Source organism: Mauremys mutica, chromosome 10 (assembly GCF_020497125.1).
Source record: "Mauremys mutica isolate MM-2020 ecotype Southern chromosome 10, ASM2049712v1, whole genome shotgun sequence".
NCBI classification, from domain to species: Eukaryota; Metazoa; Chordata; order Testudines; family Geoemydidae; genus Mauremys; species Mauremys mutica.
Genome location: NC_059081.1, coordinates 56,530,347 through 56,545,144, shown reverse-complemented (window position 1 = coordinate 56,545,144; position 14,798 = coordinate 56,530,347). Strand labels below are relative to the sequence as shown.

Genomic DNA, 14,798 nt, shown 5'->3' with positions numbered 1-14,798 from the left:
CTTTGACTGTAATAATGACATGACTGACCTTTATGGTTCAGAAGTATTGCAGGGCTTAATGTGGAGCAGTGTGTGGAAAATGGCCTAGTGCAATCTATAGTTGGCTGTCACGAGGGCCAGAATCTTTTTGACTTTTATGATCATCAAATTGAATCAGGTTTTAAATTAAAAAATAGAATGAAGAAGAAAACCACCAAAACTCTGAAACGGTTCCACTGAAAAACAGCAACATGGCACCTGCTATCCTGTGATGGTGAGTTAAAATCACAATTGAAATAAAGCAGTTCTGTCTATTCTTTTTCACAACCGCCTCCTCCTCCTCCTCCATTACAGTGGCTGTTTGTCGAAGTTCTCAGACAAAGAGTTTGTAGCCCCCTGGAATGGAAAGGCCAAGGACTGAATGGGCCTTGGAAGATGGCCTACCATTTCCTCCTTAAAGGAGGCTTACCAGTGTCAAGGTTGTAGTGTGTTGGTGGGGAAGCATGTTAAGCTTGCCCTCTTGCTCTCTGCACTGTACCCATACTGCGAATGAATTGAGGAATTTGGTATCTAGAAATGGCAGTCAATTCCAGTATCATTCATAAGCCCTAAATGCACTACAGGCTGTTTGTGAGAATGCTTTTGTTGACAACCAAACAGAAATAAAATGGGGGGAAAAAGAGGGAACCCTCTCGCTCTTCCACCTAAAAGCATTTGATATAAATCTATTCATCTTTTTTCATTTTTATGGAAAGTTCTTTTTCATGCTATTGTCTGCATCAGCTCTTAGACCAGTGGTTCTCACACTTTTGTACTGGTCACCCCTTTCACGTAGAAAGCCTCTGAGTGTGACCCCACCTTATCAATTGAAAACACTTTTTATAAATTTAACATCATTCTAAATGTTGGAGGCAAAGCAGGGTTTGGGGTGGAGGCTGACAGCTCGTGACCCCCCATGTAAGAACCTTGTAACCCCCCTGAGGGGTCCCGACCCCCAGTTTGAGAACCCCTGTCTTAGAGTATCCAAGATGGATTCAGATAGATGATACGGAGAGATGTGTTTTGGTTTGCACATCCTCTGCATCCAGGCATCTTCCTAGTGAAGCTATAATACTTTGACACACACAGTAATCATTATAACAGAAGAAAGGAGCATAGAAAATGGACAGTTTGCTGCACTCAGTTAGGGGATCATGTTGATCTGTGATTGTTTTTGGTGTCTGGTGACTTTTTAGGTCATAAGAAATGAGGGACAGAGACTACAGTTGGTCAGGAGTTTTTTGACCAACTGTTTTTTCACCAGAAAATACTGATTTGTTGAAATTTAAACTTTTTGCAGAAACGTATCTGTTTTGATGAAACTTTCCTCAGGTCCAGGATTGAGAGAGAGGCCTCCGCACCCCAGAATAGCCAGTAACTCAGTGCTTAGGGCACTCATCTGGGATGACCCAGGTTCAGATTTGATTTGAAGCAACGAGTCCACTGCGGTGGCAATAATAACATTTTTTAAAAAAAGTCTTGGTTTCATCCCATTCCAGAACAAAAACAAAAGTCAAATGCATTTTTCGTGCAACTGAATCATTGTTTTCTGACCACCCCTAACAAAGACTTTCCTGGAGTGCTATGTGAGCTGCTTTCCAAGCTCTGGAAATGCACCTTAGTGCCTCCTGGTTGCAGACACCTTGAATCTGGCCAACTGGTGTAATAAAATTGGAAAGGTGTAGGCCAAAAAGTATTGCATTTTTATTTATAAGGACTCTTTAGGGTAATGAGCTTTATAGCTGATATTCATACCTGCTTATTTAAATAGCCAATATGATATGGGAACAAAGGACTCAGTTACAAGGCAATATGAAAAGGACAAACACATGTAGGGTAAGACTGTGTGGGGAACATGTGGAAATCAGACAGTGCAAATGGAGGATACCACTTACCTATAAAAAACATGAGGCTGTATATTGATATGGTAGTGCGAGGGTTTCCAGCTTCATTACTCACATGTTGTGCTCTCTGTATATTGCCTTCTTTTTCTCATAAATTGCCATGGGGATGCTCTTTGTCTGAGGGTAATACCATGCCGCCATTTCAGCATTCTCACATTGACTTCACTGCCTGGGTTGGCCCTGCAGTGCCCCTACTGGCCACGGCTTGAGATGTGACATTGGGCGGGGAGGAAGGTCTCTGAGGTGGGACCGAGCATTCTCTTTCTCAGGTGCTTAACTGGTTGGTCGTTGCTCACATATTCAGTGTCTAATGGATCACCCTACGTGGGGATCGCAAGGAATTTCCCTCCGGTCAGATTGGCAGTGACTTTTTTCACCTTCCTCTGCAGCATGTGGGTGCAGGTCACTTGCCAGGATTATCTGTGTATATCTCACTAAGGGCATGTCTACATTACCGGCTGGATCGATGGTCAGCGATCAATTTGGTGCAGGTCGATTTATCACGTCTAGTCTAGACACGATAAATTGACTGCCAAGTGCTCTCCCGTCGCCTCCAATACTCCACCTGTGCGAGAAGCGCAGGCGGAGTCAACGGGGGAGTGTCAGCCATTGACTTCCGCAGTGAAGACACCACGGTAAGTAGATCTAAGTACGTCGACTTCAGCTACGTTATTCGCGTAGCTGAAGTTGCGTAACTTAGATTGATCCCCCACCCTAATGTAGACCAGGCCTTAGTCATTTCCCTGCCATTGCAGGGACCTCAGGACTGGTGCTCCTTGGTGCCTTCTATTCTCTGCCTGTGGCATATAGTACTCTAGCCTCCTGGGCATTGTAATACTTCGCTCTAATTTCAGTTGGGTTTAGTGGACAGGTGCTGGGTGGTGTTGATGGCTTGTGATAAGGAGGTCAAACTAGATGATCTGGCGGTCCCTTCTGGGTCTATGACCCTGTGAGAGCAACAGGGCAGACAATATGGGTAGTAGTCTGAGACTACAATGTAGAGAGAATTGGGTAATCCACATTTTTTCCATGCAACGTGATTGTTAATGGTGACTTGTTTTTATTATTAAGGCAGCTAAAGTGACTAGAATCTGGTTTGTTTATGGGGGACATGTGTATTACTATACAGCATAAAATGATGGAAAAAGGAAACTGATAATAAGGGGAAAAATACACCCAAGGAAATGAGTCAGATGATATATTTGTATTCTTGTAATACCAGCTAGCACTGCAAAGGTTAACAGGCAGGCAGCATTTTCATGTTAAACTTTACTTTTAATGGGGTTTATAGCTTGGCACTTAAACCAGGTCTGGGTGGAAACTTGGCAAGTAAGGTTCAGCCCAGGAAAGTGAATTTTATTTGTTACTAAATTTTCAAAAATACTTGGTTACCTTTAAGTTTTTGGTGTTCTTAGAGCTGAATTCAGCCCTCTTGAAACTGAGGTAAATTACTCCATAGACTAGATCCATAGACTAGATTATTGAAAAGAATCAAATAACTAAGTGTCTGTGCAATATGCTACAATTACTGTAAAAAAGATTGTGGTTTTATTTTCAAAATATATATATATATTTTGAGTGGAGTGGGTTGAAATTTTTTCATTGAAACTTTGATTTTCAATCACAATGAGAAATTTCACACACAATTCTCGCTTTGGTTGAAATGGAATTTTTTGAAACACCAGAAACCCAAAACATTCCAGTAAAATTATTTAGTTTTTGATAAAAGAATTGTTTGTTTGTTATTCAGAAACTGATTTTTTTAACCTGAAAATCTTTCAGGTTTTGGTTTTTCATGGAAAGATTAAATAAAAATGCAAGACATTTCCCGCAAAAATAAATGACATTGTTCATGCAGCTCTAGTATTTAGTACTCCTAATAGGTGCTGGACTGAGATCTCTAGAGTTTGAAATCCTGTGTGTATGCCCAGAACTTTTCAACAGTATCTCACTGGTGTGACCACAACCCTGTTCATGAGGGATTAGCTCTAGGGGTGGAGGGATTGTTGATTCCCCAAGAATCAATAATGTTATATGTTTGATTCAGAGAAGAACAGGCAAGATCCCCAATAAACTGTCTACCTGAATATTAACTATCTAAAGCTTCAAAGCCTTATATAAGATAAACAAAAAATCTTCAAAGCATTGTGCAAACATTATTGATTACACAAGTTATAATATTATTGTGACATCCATGAGATAAATCTTGGCTCATTGTTTGCGGAAAACATTCCTACGATGAGTCCTACGATGGCCTGGTATCTCTACATGAATGCATATAATCACTGGTCATATTATTTGTGTGTAGTACAAGACTTTCATTTGCAGCTAGAGTCCTTGTGGTGGGACACTGTCCTTCATTTCTTAATAATTGCAAATTATTATTATTATTTTTTTAAAGGGTAGCTGCTGGCAGTTTTATAGGGAGGCTAATGTAAGCAGTGGGTGAAACTTTGAAACATTGAAAAAATTATTTTTGTGATTGTTCTTTTTGGTGATGTATTTGCCTGCATGTCTTTCCTGGAATCCTAATGTTTCTGGAAGTAAAGCTTGTAGAGGTGAGAGTTAATAATTTCACTGTCTGATACATTAGCTGTAGCATTAACTGACTTTTATTATATGTACTAAAAATACAGTCAATTGTAATAACTGTTATATTAACAATCCTGCTGTAAGTGCAAATCAAAATCACAGTGAACTCATTTTATCTTTTAACAGTGGAAAGAGTGGAAAGAGAAAACCTATCAGACTATTGTGTTCTGGGTCAGCGTCCCATGCACTTACCAAATATCAACCAACTGGCAACCTTGGGAAAAACTAATGAACAATCTCCTCACGGCCAAATTCACCACAGTACTCCAATCCGAAATCAAGTGCCAACATTGCAGCCAATCATGAGCCCTGGTCTCCTGTCGCCTCAGCTCAGTCCACAACTGGTAAGGCAGCAGATAGCAATGGCCCACCTGATAAACCAACAGATTGCTGTAAGCCGGCTATTGGCTCACCAACACCCACAAGCTATCAACCAACAGTTCTTGAATCATCCACCCATCCCTAGAGCTGTCAAACCAGAGCCAACGAATTCATCAGTGGAAGTCTCTCCAGATATTTACCAGCAAGTCAGGGATGAGCTGAAGAGAGCCAGTGTGTCCCAAGCTGTCTTTGCGAGAGTGGCATTCAACCGTACCCAGGTATCAATTTTTATTCTATTAAATAAAAAGAGCGGAGGGAAAAGGTCATAACTTTACAAGGTTGCATGGTTGTTGCAGGTCATGACAAGAAACATACCAAGGAAATATCAGCTTCGCTTTTTCTAATCTAATCTTATTGTCATCACAGTTATAAATCTTTCAAAATTTTCAAGCTAGGTTAGATGGTCAGTCTTAGGTGCTATTAAAATTATTGCAGGGTGCATCTTATATTCTGTGTAAAGTAATATGAATTTCACTAGCAGATGGGGAGTGTCAACCCTCACTGCTAGGATACTACTTCATGATAAAATAATTCGGTGGGCCTGATTCTCTGCTGCTATATGCAGGGGTGCCCCCAGAAATTTTCCCCATGGTTCTCACCGTCAATCCCGGTGGAGCCATCCCCTCTGCAGCTGCTTGCCCCACTGCCTGACCTAGTCTGTGCCATGTTCAGGCCCTGCTTTCCAGCCTGACCTGTCCCCATCACTACCTGCCCTTAGGAGGGGGATATGTGCGGAGGTTTCTGGGTGGGAGGGGAAGCCGGTGCCAGAGCCGGCCCCACAGCAGTGGTGAGGAGGAGCCCCTCCACTGACTGAGTAGTGTTGCCACGTGGTGCATGGGGGTCACAGCGATGCTTAGGATTGGCCCTACAGCCCCTCCCTGAGTGGTGCTGCGGCCCTCATGCATCGGGTTACAATGGCACTCGATCAGTTTTGACCCCGTGGCACCTCCATCACAACGGAGGAGCCGTGGGGCCTAACCTGAACAGTATTGTAACCCCCCCACACCAGATCACAGTGCCACTCACTCAGGTTTGGCCCTGTGGCCCGTCCATCATGACAGAGGCGTCGTGGGGCCTAACCTGAGCAATGCTGGAAGCCCCGTACACCAGGTCACAACGCCACTCACTCGGTTTTGGCCCTGTCACCCTTGTCATGACAGAGGGCCACAAGGCCTAACCTGAGTGGGCAATGGGGTAGCCAAGGTTGCTGCTCCTTGCCACTGCCCGTGGTATGCACTGTGCATAGTGTGCGCACGACTGTGGGCACCAGTGGTGATATGACCCCATTTGACTGTATCTCTTGTTAATTCTGGGTGCAAAGCTAGGTTAGTCAGCCATAGGAAGAATCCATGCCAGTGCAGGGGATCCCCTGGTGGTGTCAGGCCAGCATAGCAGCTCCTATGCCTTGTCTCTGTTTGTAGCTGGTGTCGGGAGCATGGCTCCCTATAAGCTGCCCCATGTGGTTGGTGTGTGTGTGTGTGTGTGTGCGCGCGCGCATAGGCTATTTCATGATATGCATGGTATCAGTGTGTGTATAGATTACAAATATTGACTAGTTGCAAAGGAGGTGAATCAGTAAAATATTGCTCTAGGCAGGGAACAAAGTGCTTTAGACCCTGGCCTTGGGCCATATGTACAATGAAAGGGAACAGTCTTTCTCTGAGGGGCAATTCTTTAGTGCTGTTTCCTCCACAGCCAGCCAGTGTTTAGCATAGTATCCCTGTATTTTGATCTTTCTCTCGGTTCCTGCCTTGCCAGTTAATTGTTTTTGTCCCTCCTAGAGCTTCCCTAGCTTCTTATCTCTCATCCCTCAAATCTGCCTCCCTTGTCTCTTCCATGAACTCTTCTTCATTTTTGAAACCTTCCACAGCTGCCCCTGCCTGACTGGCAGGAAGAGGGACGTTATGCCCCCTACCCCCTTCTGCCATCAGCCTTCTTGTTGTGGGAGCTGGAGGAGTCTTTGGGCTGGCGTCAGACCTCATTTCCTTGCTGTAGCATCTGCCACTGATACTGATATTGTGGTGTTGGGGGGGGCGGGGGGAGTCTGACAGAACTCTCAAAGCTGGCTTTGGAGAACCGTCTGCCATTTGCAGTAGACCATCTTTGATAGCATCACATTAATGGTCTCTTTCATTAATGCGCAAATAATGACAAGATGGTATCACGTGAGTGCAGAAAACCTTCTCACCTTTATGCTAGCACCTGGAATACCCGAATACATACATGTCCATGATGGGCCTCCATGTACATTTATTCCATGCCAATTGCCATTCCCATACAAAACATGGATCTTCAACCTGTATTATTGTGTAACAAAACTGAAGGAGTGTAGTGATGAAAGGATTTCATGTTTAAAAATACAGCACAAACTTTATCCAAATAGCCCATGTGAAGCTCTTGTTCAGCTTTGCAAACAAGACAAAACGTGGACAAGTGTGTGTATTTGTATTCACCCCTCTGTCTCTTGGAGGTCTGTGCCACACACTGCATAGTGCCTTTGTCTATTCTCCTGGAGTAATGATTTTCTTTGGCACAGCCATTTTGGAAATACCATGTTATGAGGGAACTAATTAAAGTATGGAGCACGTTTTTATTACTTCCCTTCTGCCAGTAAATTCATAAGATGGCTACACCCAGCAAAACATGCACTTTCAGTCAACATGACTTTGAGTTCTGGGATTAGCCTTGAGGATATCAAATGAAAACTACATAGGAATGTCTGAGTATTTCCCTTTCAAAATGCTGCTTTTAATTTGGAAAAGCTTTTCATCGTTCTGGGATCATAACCTGTTGTATATAAAGCTCAGTATAATTAAGGTAGATGGTATTGACAGAATGACATGTTTTGAACTTGAACAAGAGGTCAGCAGTAATACTGCCTTTGCTGATTCTATGACTGTCACTGAATGTGAGGCTGTGTTTTAGCAAGATTGTTGAAGCTGAATGAATACTCTGTAGTAAACCAAAACCTGATTCCCAAAATGTAAAGGCTCTTGGGGAATTTTTAGATTAAATTGGCCATTTTGCTATATCATGAAAAGAGTGACCAGATTTTGACATTGTCAAAATCCTGAGCTATGCATATGTGTCATCTGTGGAGCGCTGCAATGTCAGATATCCAGAACAGCATCAGAAGGGCCCATATCATCTATTAACATCTGTGGTGGAGATCCTATCACAGTTTCCTGTGGGATCATTTGAAATCTGGAGCAATTCACCTGCAGAACATTTCTTCACTTTCTTATGGTGACCTGGGATAGGTCCAGTGGATTTAAGACACTGGAGTGGGAATTGGGAGACTTGGATTGAAGACCCAGCTTGATTGCCAACCTGTTGTGTGACTTTGGGAAGTCACATCTGTTAACATTTTCTAAAGCGTCTAAGTAACTTCGGACCCCAAGTCTCATTGACTTCCAAGTTATTTTAGATTCTACTTAGTACATTTTTACTGTCTTTTTTCCTTTTTTAAAAAAAAGCATAACTAATATCTTGTGAGTGCAATGTCTCCATGCATGTCTATCGTTCAAACCAGATGCCACCCTTCAAATCTGACCATGCATCTCTGCATTCCAGTACGAAACAAAACAAAAAAAGTGGCAGCTAAAGCCACACCTTTGCTTGGGTTATGGAAAACATCTCCAAAATTATTGTAATGAGTGAAAAGAAAATACTTGCCTTTTAAATATCCAGCTAATGATAAAAGATATTAAATGTTGAGCACCTCAGAGGGTACTGGATAGAATAACGTTATGACAGTTCTCCTCTTATATATCACTTTGCATCTGTATGAAAAACTAGCCTGATGGTAGGGTCAGTTTGTTCTCATAGTTACAACCTGGCCTACTGCTATTCAGTATGGTCACCATTTTGTTGCATGCGGACCAATTGCTGGTTCCCATGTGCTTCCAAGCCAACCAAGTCTAGTAATTGTTTTTAGATCTGGGGCTCTATAGGGCACGGTCCCAGGCTTGGACCTCTTGTCTGGAACCATTCTTTGGGAGATGTGGTGTTAACACCCAGATGCCCTCAACCCACCCTTCTTTTCCAACCCCCCGCCCTCCCGTGTCTGAGACACTTAAGTGGAGTTTATTTTGTTGCCCTGTGCTCCATGGGGATTCAGTCTCATGCATGCCCCACCTGCAGACTCTTGTGTAGAAAAAAAACTGTTCCATGGGATCATAACAGCAGATGAGAGACAATCAGAGTTGATGGCTCCAGATTACAGTCTTGATGGCTTTTCAGTAATACTCTTCCAAGGAGGCATCAACCACCTTTCCCTGGCAGGGCTCTGTCTGGAATGTTGTATGATATGCTGCCCTCAGGCAAGTTTCAATTTGTTGTTAGCACATAGTATAAAATGGAGTTCGTAATTTGATGCAGACATATCCTGCCCTGTCACACTTAGACGTGTGTGCTCAGCTCCCGTTGAGGTCTGTTTTCAGGTCACACTAGCATTTTGAGACTTTTTGTTTTAAATGTCTTTCTTCCTCAGATGAACTCACAAATGGATATTATACAAACGGTACATTTGACATAAAGAAAAATTAAATTTCATGCTTGACTTACAGTCACCCGGATGCTAACATCATGTGTTACACATCCATAACAACCATCCCAAAAGAGGCAAGTCTTTAACATCCATAAAAAAATCTAATATAATTTCAGCCTGAGTGTCCGTTAGAGTGCAGGACCTTAACATTAAGAAGCATTGGAATTAGTGCAACAGATCACTAGGGTATGCCTACATAGCCTGTAGCAGTGAACCTCCCAGTCCAGCTCAACACACTCAGGTTCACAGAGCTCACGCTACGGCCCTAAAAATAGCTGTGAAGACATTGCAGCTTGAGCTCTGGCACCCGGGGGGTGGGGCAGGGTGGACTGGGCTTCGGAGCCCGAGCTCCAGCCCAAGCCACAGCTTAAAAGCGTTGTCTGTACAGCTGTTTTTTAGCATGGTAGTGTGAACCCTGCAAGCCTGAGTCTGGGCTCGTAGGCTCGTGGTCACAGGCTTCCTCAGTCTGTGTAGACATACCCTAGGGCACGTTATCTTAACCGGAGTCTCTTGCCACATTTTGATGCTTCTCTGTCCTTTGCTTTTAATTCTAAATCAAAACTTCTTAGCTCTGTCCTTTTATTTTCCCATTGGCCAGAGACCAATGGCTCGAGTAATACTCAGCCACCAGGTGAAAAGGAAGGAGAGGGGTTCAGATATGAGCAGACTCACTAGTGGTGCACAAGACACATCCATGGACAGTCTCAAAGGCTCAAAAAAATCACAAAAAGAAAATAAGACAGAGGCTGGGTCCTCACCTCCTGTCACCCTGCCCCCCACTGAACCTCCCAAGGCTTGTGTGCTAAGGCAGAGCAGACCCAGTCCACTGGCATGTCAAACAGTGAAGTGTTCAGATTTGTTACATTTTACAAGGACCCATGACCTTAAAAACTAAAGGTTTGTTGTAGCAATTTTTCTATGTGCATTAAAATCCTTGTACCAACTAGCTAATAACTGTATTAATCACCAAATCATGGCCCAGTGTGTAATCTTTCTACAGGGTGGCTATGTGCTGTACATTAACCTACAATTAAGGATAGCTTCATAAAATATGTACTGTGAAGCTTGTTTAATAGATAAACCATTCTCCAATTTATTTTAAAGTCCAATGACCTACATAGTCAGATGCTGAAAACCCCTCTTACTAACGTTATTTCTCCCCTGAGACCTTCCATCTGAGCAAATCTGTTAAATGAAGTAGAGGAAGCTTTGATCCAAACTAGGCTAAATCCATTGGAACAAATGCCTGACACGTATGGGTGTGTGGCAGGGAGAAGGTCAGAAAAGGAAGTCAGAGGTAAAGTCACGTGATTCGAGTAACTTCTGAGGCTTCTCCTAAAATTTTAAAGTTCGTAGCTTGTTTGAGACAGCACTATTTGCTTAAGCCTCTGGCTATGTTATAATCTGCGTACCAGGCAGAACACTCCTCTGCAACCCGCACCACAGATCTTTATTGCAAATTCTGCATTTGTCTGAGCGTCCAGAACACCCACTGAGGTCGATGAAAGTTTTGCATGTGACGACGTGCAGAATAAGCAATAGTTATCCATACTGTGGATAAGAAATCTGCAGTGAGTATTTAGCAGCGGCAATTTGTTCATTCTACGTTGCTCATGAGGGGGAATAATTTTTAATTGGATTGAAAGATCTGAAATTAGTGTATTTAGCAAGTTTATTCTGAAACAACATGCATCAGATACCCTCAGAAAGTGTAACTTGCTCTGATTTCTGGTTAATTCCTTGGACTAATTGTGTATTCTTTTGTTTTATCTTTATTGAATCTGAGTAGTAGTTTGAACACACCTTATTATATCATTCTGAGGCTCATTATCGAGTACGCACTAGAACCAGGATGGTGTTCTGAGGCCCACAGGGAGAAAATAATAATTATTACTAGTTTTAATTATAGTCTAGCATTCCAGCAAGTCGGGAGTTCCTGCATAAGCTTCAAAATACTTAATTTGGTTGTGCGCAAAACAGTGTTTTTCAAAGTCCTTTTTACTTCAGAACCAGTTAGCTGTGATGGGAGCTCTGGGTGAACATTGGGAAGAGATTCCCCCCCACCCCCTCCCCCAAGAATGTACACAGTCGTAGTCTCCTCTGAGAATGCTGCTGGTATTGTTGTTCATAACTAGGGCCCTACCAAATTCACGGCCATGAAAAATGCGTCACGGACCATGACATCTCATCTCCACCTGTGAAATTTGGTCTTTTGTGTACTTTTACCCTATACTACACAGATTTCAGAGGGGAGACCAGTGTTTCTCAAGTTGGGGGTCCTGACCCAAAAGGGAGTTGCAGGGAGGTCTCAAGGTTATTTTAGGGGGTTACAGTATTGCCACCCTCACTGCTGGGCAGCTGGAGCAGCTGGAGAGTGGCGGCTGTTGACTGAGGGCCCAGCTCTGCAGGCAGCAGCAGCAGAGACATAAGGGTGGCAATACCATGCCAGGCCATCCTTACTTCTGCGTTGCTGCTGGTGGTGGCTCTGCATTCAGAACTGGACTCCCAGCTAGCTGCCGCTGCTCTCCAGCTGCCCAGCTCTGAAGACAGCGCTGCTGCTAGCAGCAGTGCAGAAGTAAGGGTAGCAGTACCACAGCCCCCCTAGAATAACCTTGTGACCCTGCCCCCCAACTCCTTTTTGGGTCAGGACCCCCTACAAGTACAACACCATGAAATTTCAGATTTAAATAGCTGAAATAATGAAATTTATGATTTTTAAAATACTATGGCCGTGAAATTGGCCAAACTGGACCATGAATTTGGTACGGCCCTATTCATAACTACAGATGTGGACCGTGATGAGATCTTATTGTTCAGTACCCACACTAAAGTTGAGGGTATGTTTATGCTACAAAACCCCCCCCTGCAGCAGCAAATCTTAGAGCCTGGGTCAACTGATTCAGGCTTGTGCTACAGTGCTAAAAATAGCAGTGCAGATGTTCCTGCTTGGGCAGGAGCTCCGGCTCTGAAACTTGGTGGGGTGGGAGGTCTCAGAGCCTGGGTTCCAGCCCAAGTGAGAACGTCTGCACTGCAATATTTAGCCTTGTAGCACAAGTCTCGCTGCCGCAGGGCTCCCTTTGCAGTATAAATGTTCCCTGAGAAATTCATTTTAGCAAAGGACTGTGGGTACATAATATGACTTTGTTTTAGGTTGCAGACATTGGGGTCTATATGCAATAACTCTCATTAGCATGGCTGGAAGTTTCAGGCATGCACAGAGATGAGAAACCACAACGGGTCCCTATACTTCTGCACTTAGCTACCTTCCCCCCGCCTCCCGCCCCCTGCCTCCTATCCCCTCAGCAAAATATCCACATGCCCAAGGGGCAACACAGGATAAGTGGAGGGAGGATCTAGGCTGTGGAGAAAAGGTATTCTTGCTGTTAAGTCACTGGACTGTGATTCAGGAGACATGAGTTCAGTTCCTGGCTGTACTATAGACATCCTGGGTAGGTCACTTAGTCTCTCTGTGACTCAAGTTTTCCATCTGTAAAATGGGGATAATAGGACTGCTCTACCTCACCAGGTGGGTGTGAAGTACAGTTTGTTAATTGCTTGGATACTACAGAAATGGGGCCCCTCCATGTATCTAAACAGATAGCATTCTGCTTAGTGTGGCTATCCCCACCAGGTAAGGGCCGTACTGTTCCTTGCTGTGCTATTCTGCCAGGCCTGGTAGAGACAGGACTCCAGGTTAGCTCAGTGAGGAATAATCACCCTTCCACTCAGCTCCCTGGAATCCCTGGCCTGAGTTCCCTTTCAGAGCACTGCTGTCGGCTTGGCTAGCTGGCCCAGAGGCCTGGGGGTTAGGAATGTGCAGACACTGTCTTCACTACCTGTTGTTCACAGGAGTGGTCTTGGGGACTTCAGTGGGACTATTGCTTTGAGTCACATGTTCCAGTCTGGCCTATAGTGTTTTACATCTTAAAAGCTGTGTATGTGGTACATACTAATTCATTCAAATCAGTGCCCAAAGGGCGAAAGGCTCGCCGTGTCCCATCGCCAACCCCAAGCAATGCAGGCAACCCAAATATCTGTATTTTAAAATAGGGAAAGCATATGAATAAGCATGTTTATGTTAAACCAAACTGTAAGTAGAAAGTTGCTATAAAAATAGGCATTCGTGGTAGCTCTTGCATTTTTTCCTTGCTTGTTTTAAAAGACTTCAGTATTTCAGATTTTGGTGTTTATTTACAGCCATGGAAATCCTTTGGAAAATAAACAAGGAAGGGTTGATAAATGGTGCAAATCCACCATTTCTTTACTTCTTGGAGACCTGGGTTCAAATGGGCACCAGGTTAAGCTGCTGCCATGAATGAAATTGTTAAATGTGGGGCAGATGCCACTCATACACATAGTTGGAGGGGTGTGTGTGTGTGTGTGTGTGTGTTTAAAGCCATAGCCTTCTAAAGGGTGAAAGGTGAACAAGAGGCTTTAAAAGGCTTTCTGCAGAAGACAGAAGGGCAGAATGCCCCTTGGAATGCGCTGGGAGAGCAAAGACTTAGAAAGGATGATGATGGGCACTATAGAAACCCCAGACAAAGGTATTCTTATTCCGGAATAAGGGTATATACAAGGAGTTATTCCAGAAGATCTATGCCACTTCAAATTTGCATCCTACCTTTATCTGGAATAGCTGTCAGGTGGAGACGTGCCTTAAAACAGGTGGCTGAGCTCCCTTCAGGGCTGGCCTCAGGTTGCCAGCTGTTGTGGAAGGTGAGGCTGAGCCATGGCCAACCACTCTCCTTTTGAGATGTGTAGCCCCACTGGTGATGCTGTGACCTCATACCTTGTGTGTAAGGAGCACGCTTAGATTCTGGCTCTCTTCAGGGCAGGGAGTTCCTTGCACCTTCTTCCTTCGCCCCCATTGCTAATTCATGCATATTCACTCAGTCTGAAGTTTCTGCAAACTTGGTATTCAAATCTCAGTCAGAATGTTTTGCCAGAACCTGGTTTATCAGGCTGATAATGCATTTAGAAATGTACCGGCACAGAATGTAACAATTGTGAGAGGGAGATCCTTTAAAAAGACAACAAAAAGTCCTGTGGCACCTTATAGACTAATGGACGTATTGGAGCATAAGCTTTCGTGGGTGAATACCCACTTTGTCAGACGCTTTCAGATGAATAAATTATCCTTTCACTCTCTGGAAAGTTTCCTGACAATTTCAGTTTTGCTGCAGTGATCCCTAATGGTTAGAATTTCACTGGCGAGGGAGCCCCAGATGACCTTTGACTCCAGAACTGAGGTCTCTATGGTCAGCACAAGCAGAATAAACACAATACATCCCCCTTCTTTAATTTCCCTTTCTGTGCAGCAAAGGCATGATGGAGAACCTGGAGTTCCAACCAGG

The 14,798-nt window shown here is 43.8% G+C and overlaps 1 protein-coding gene across 4 annotated transcripts in view; it reads left to right on the top strand.

Annotated features, from left to right (window-relative positions):
* Positions 1–14,798, top strand: part of SATB2 (SATB homeobox 2) — a 224,773-nt gene that overhangs the window by 152,261 nt on the left and 57,714 nt on the right. For all 4 annotated transcript variants that reach the window (XM_044978501.1, XM_044978504.1, XM_044978499.1 and 1 more), the window contains one exon: positions 4,641–5,113. In XM_044978501.1, coding sequence (XP_044834436.1) covers positions 4,641–5,113 — 473 coding nt within the window. The remainder of the gene's footprint in view (positions 1–4,640; positions 5,114–14,798) is intronic.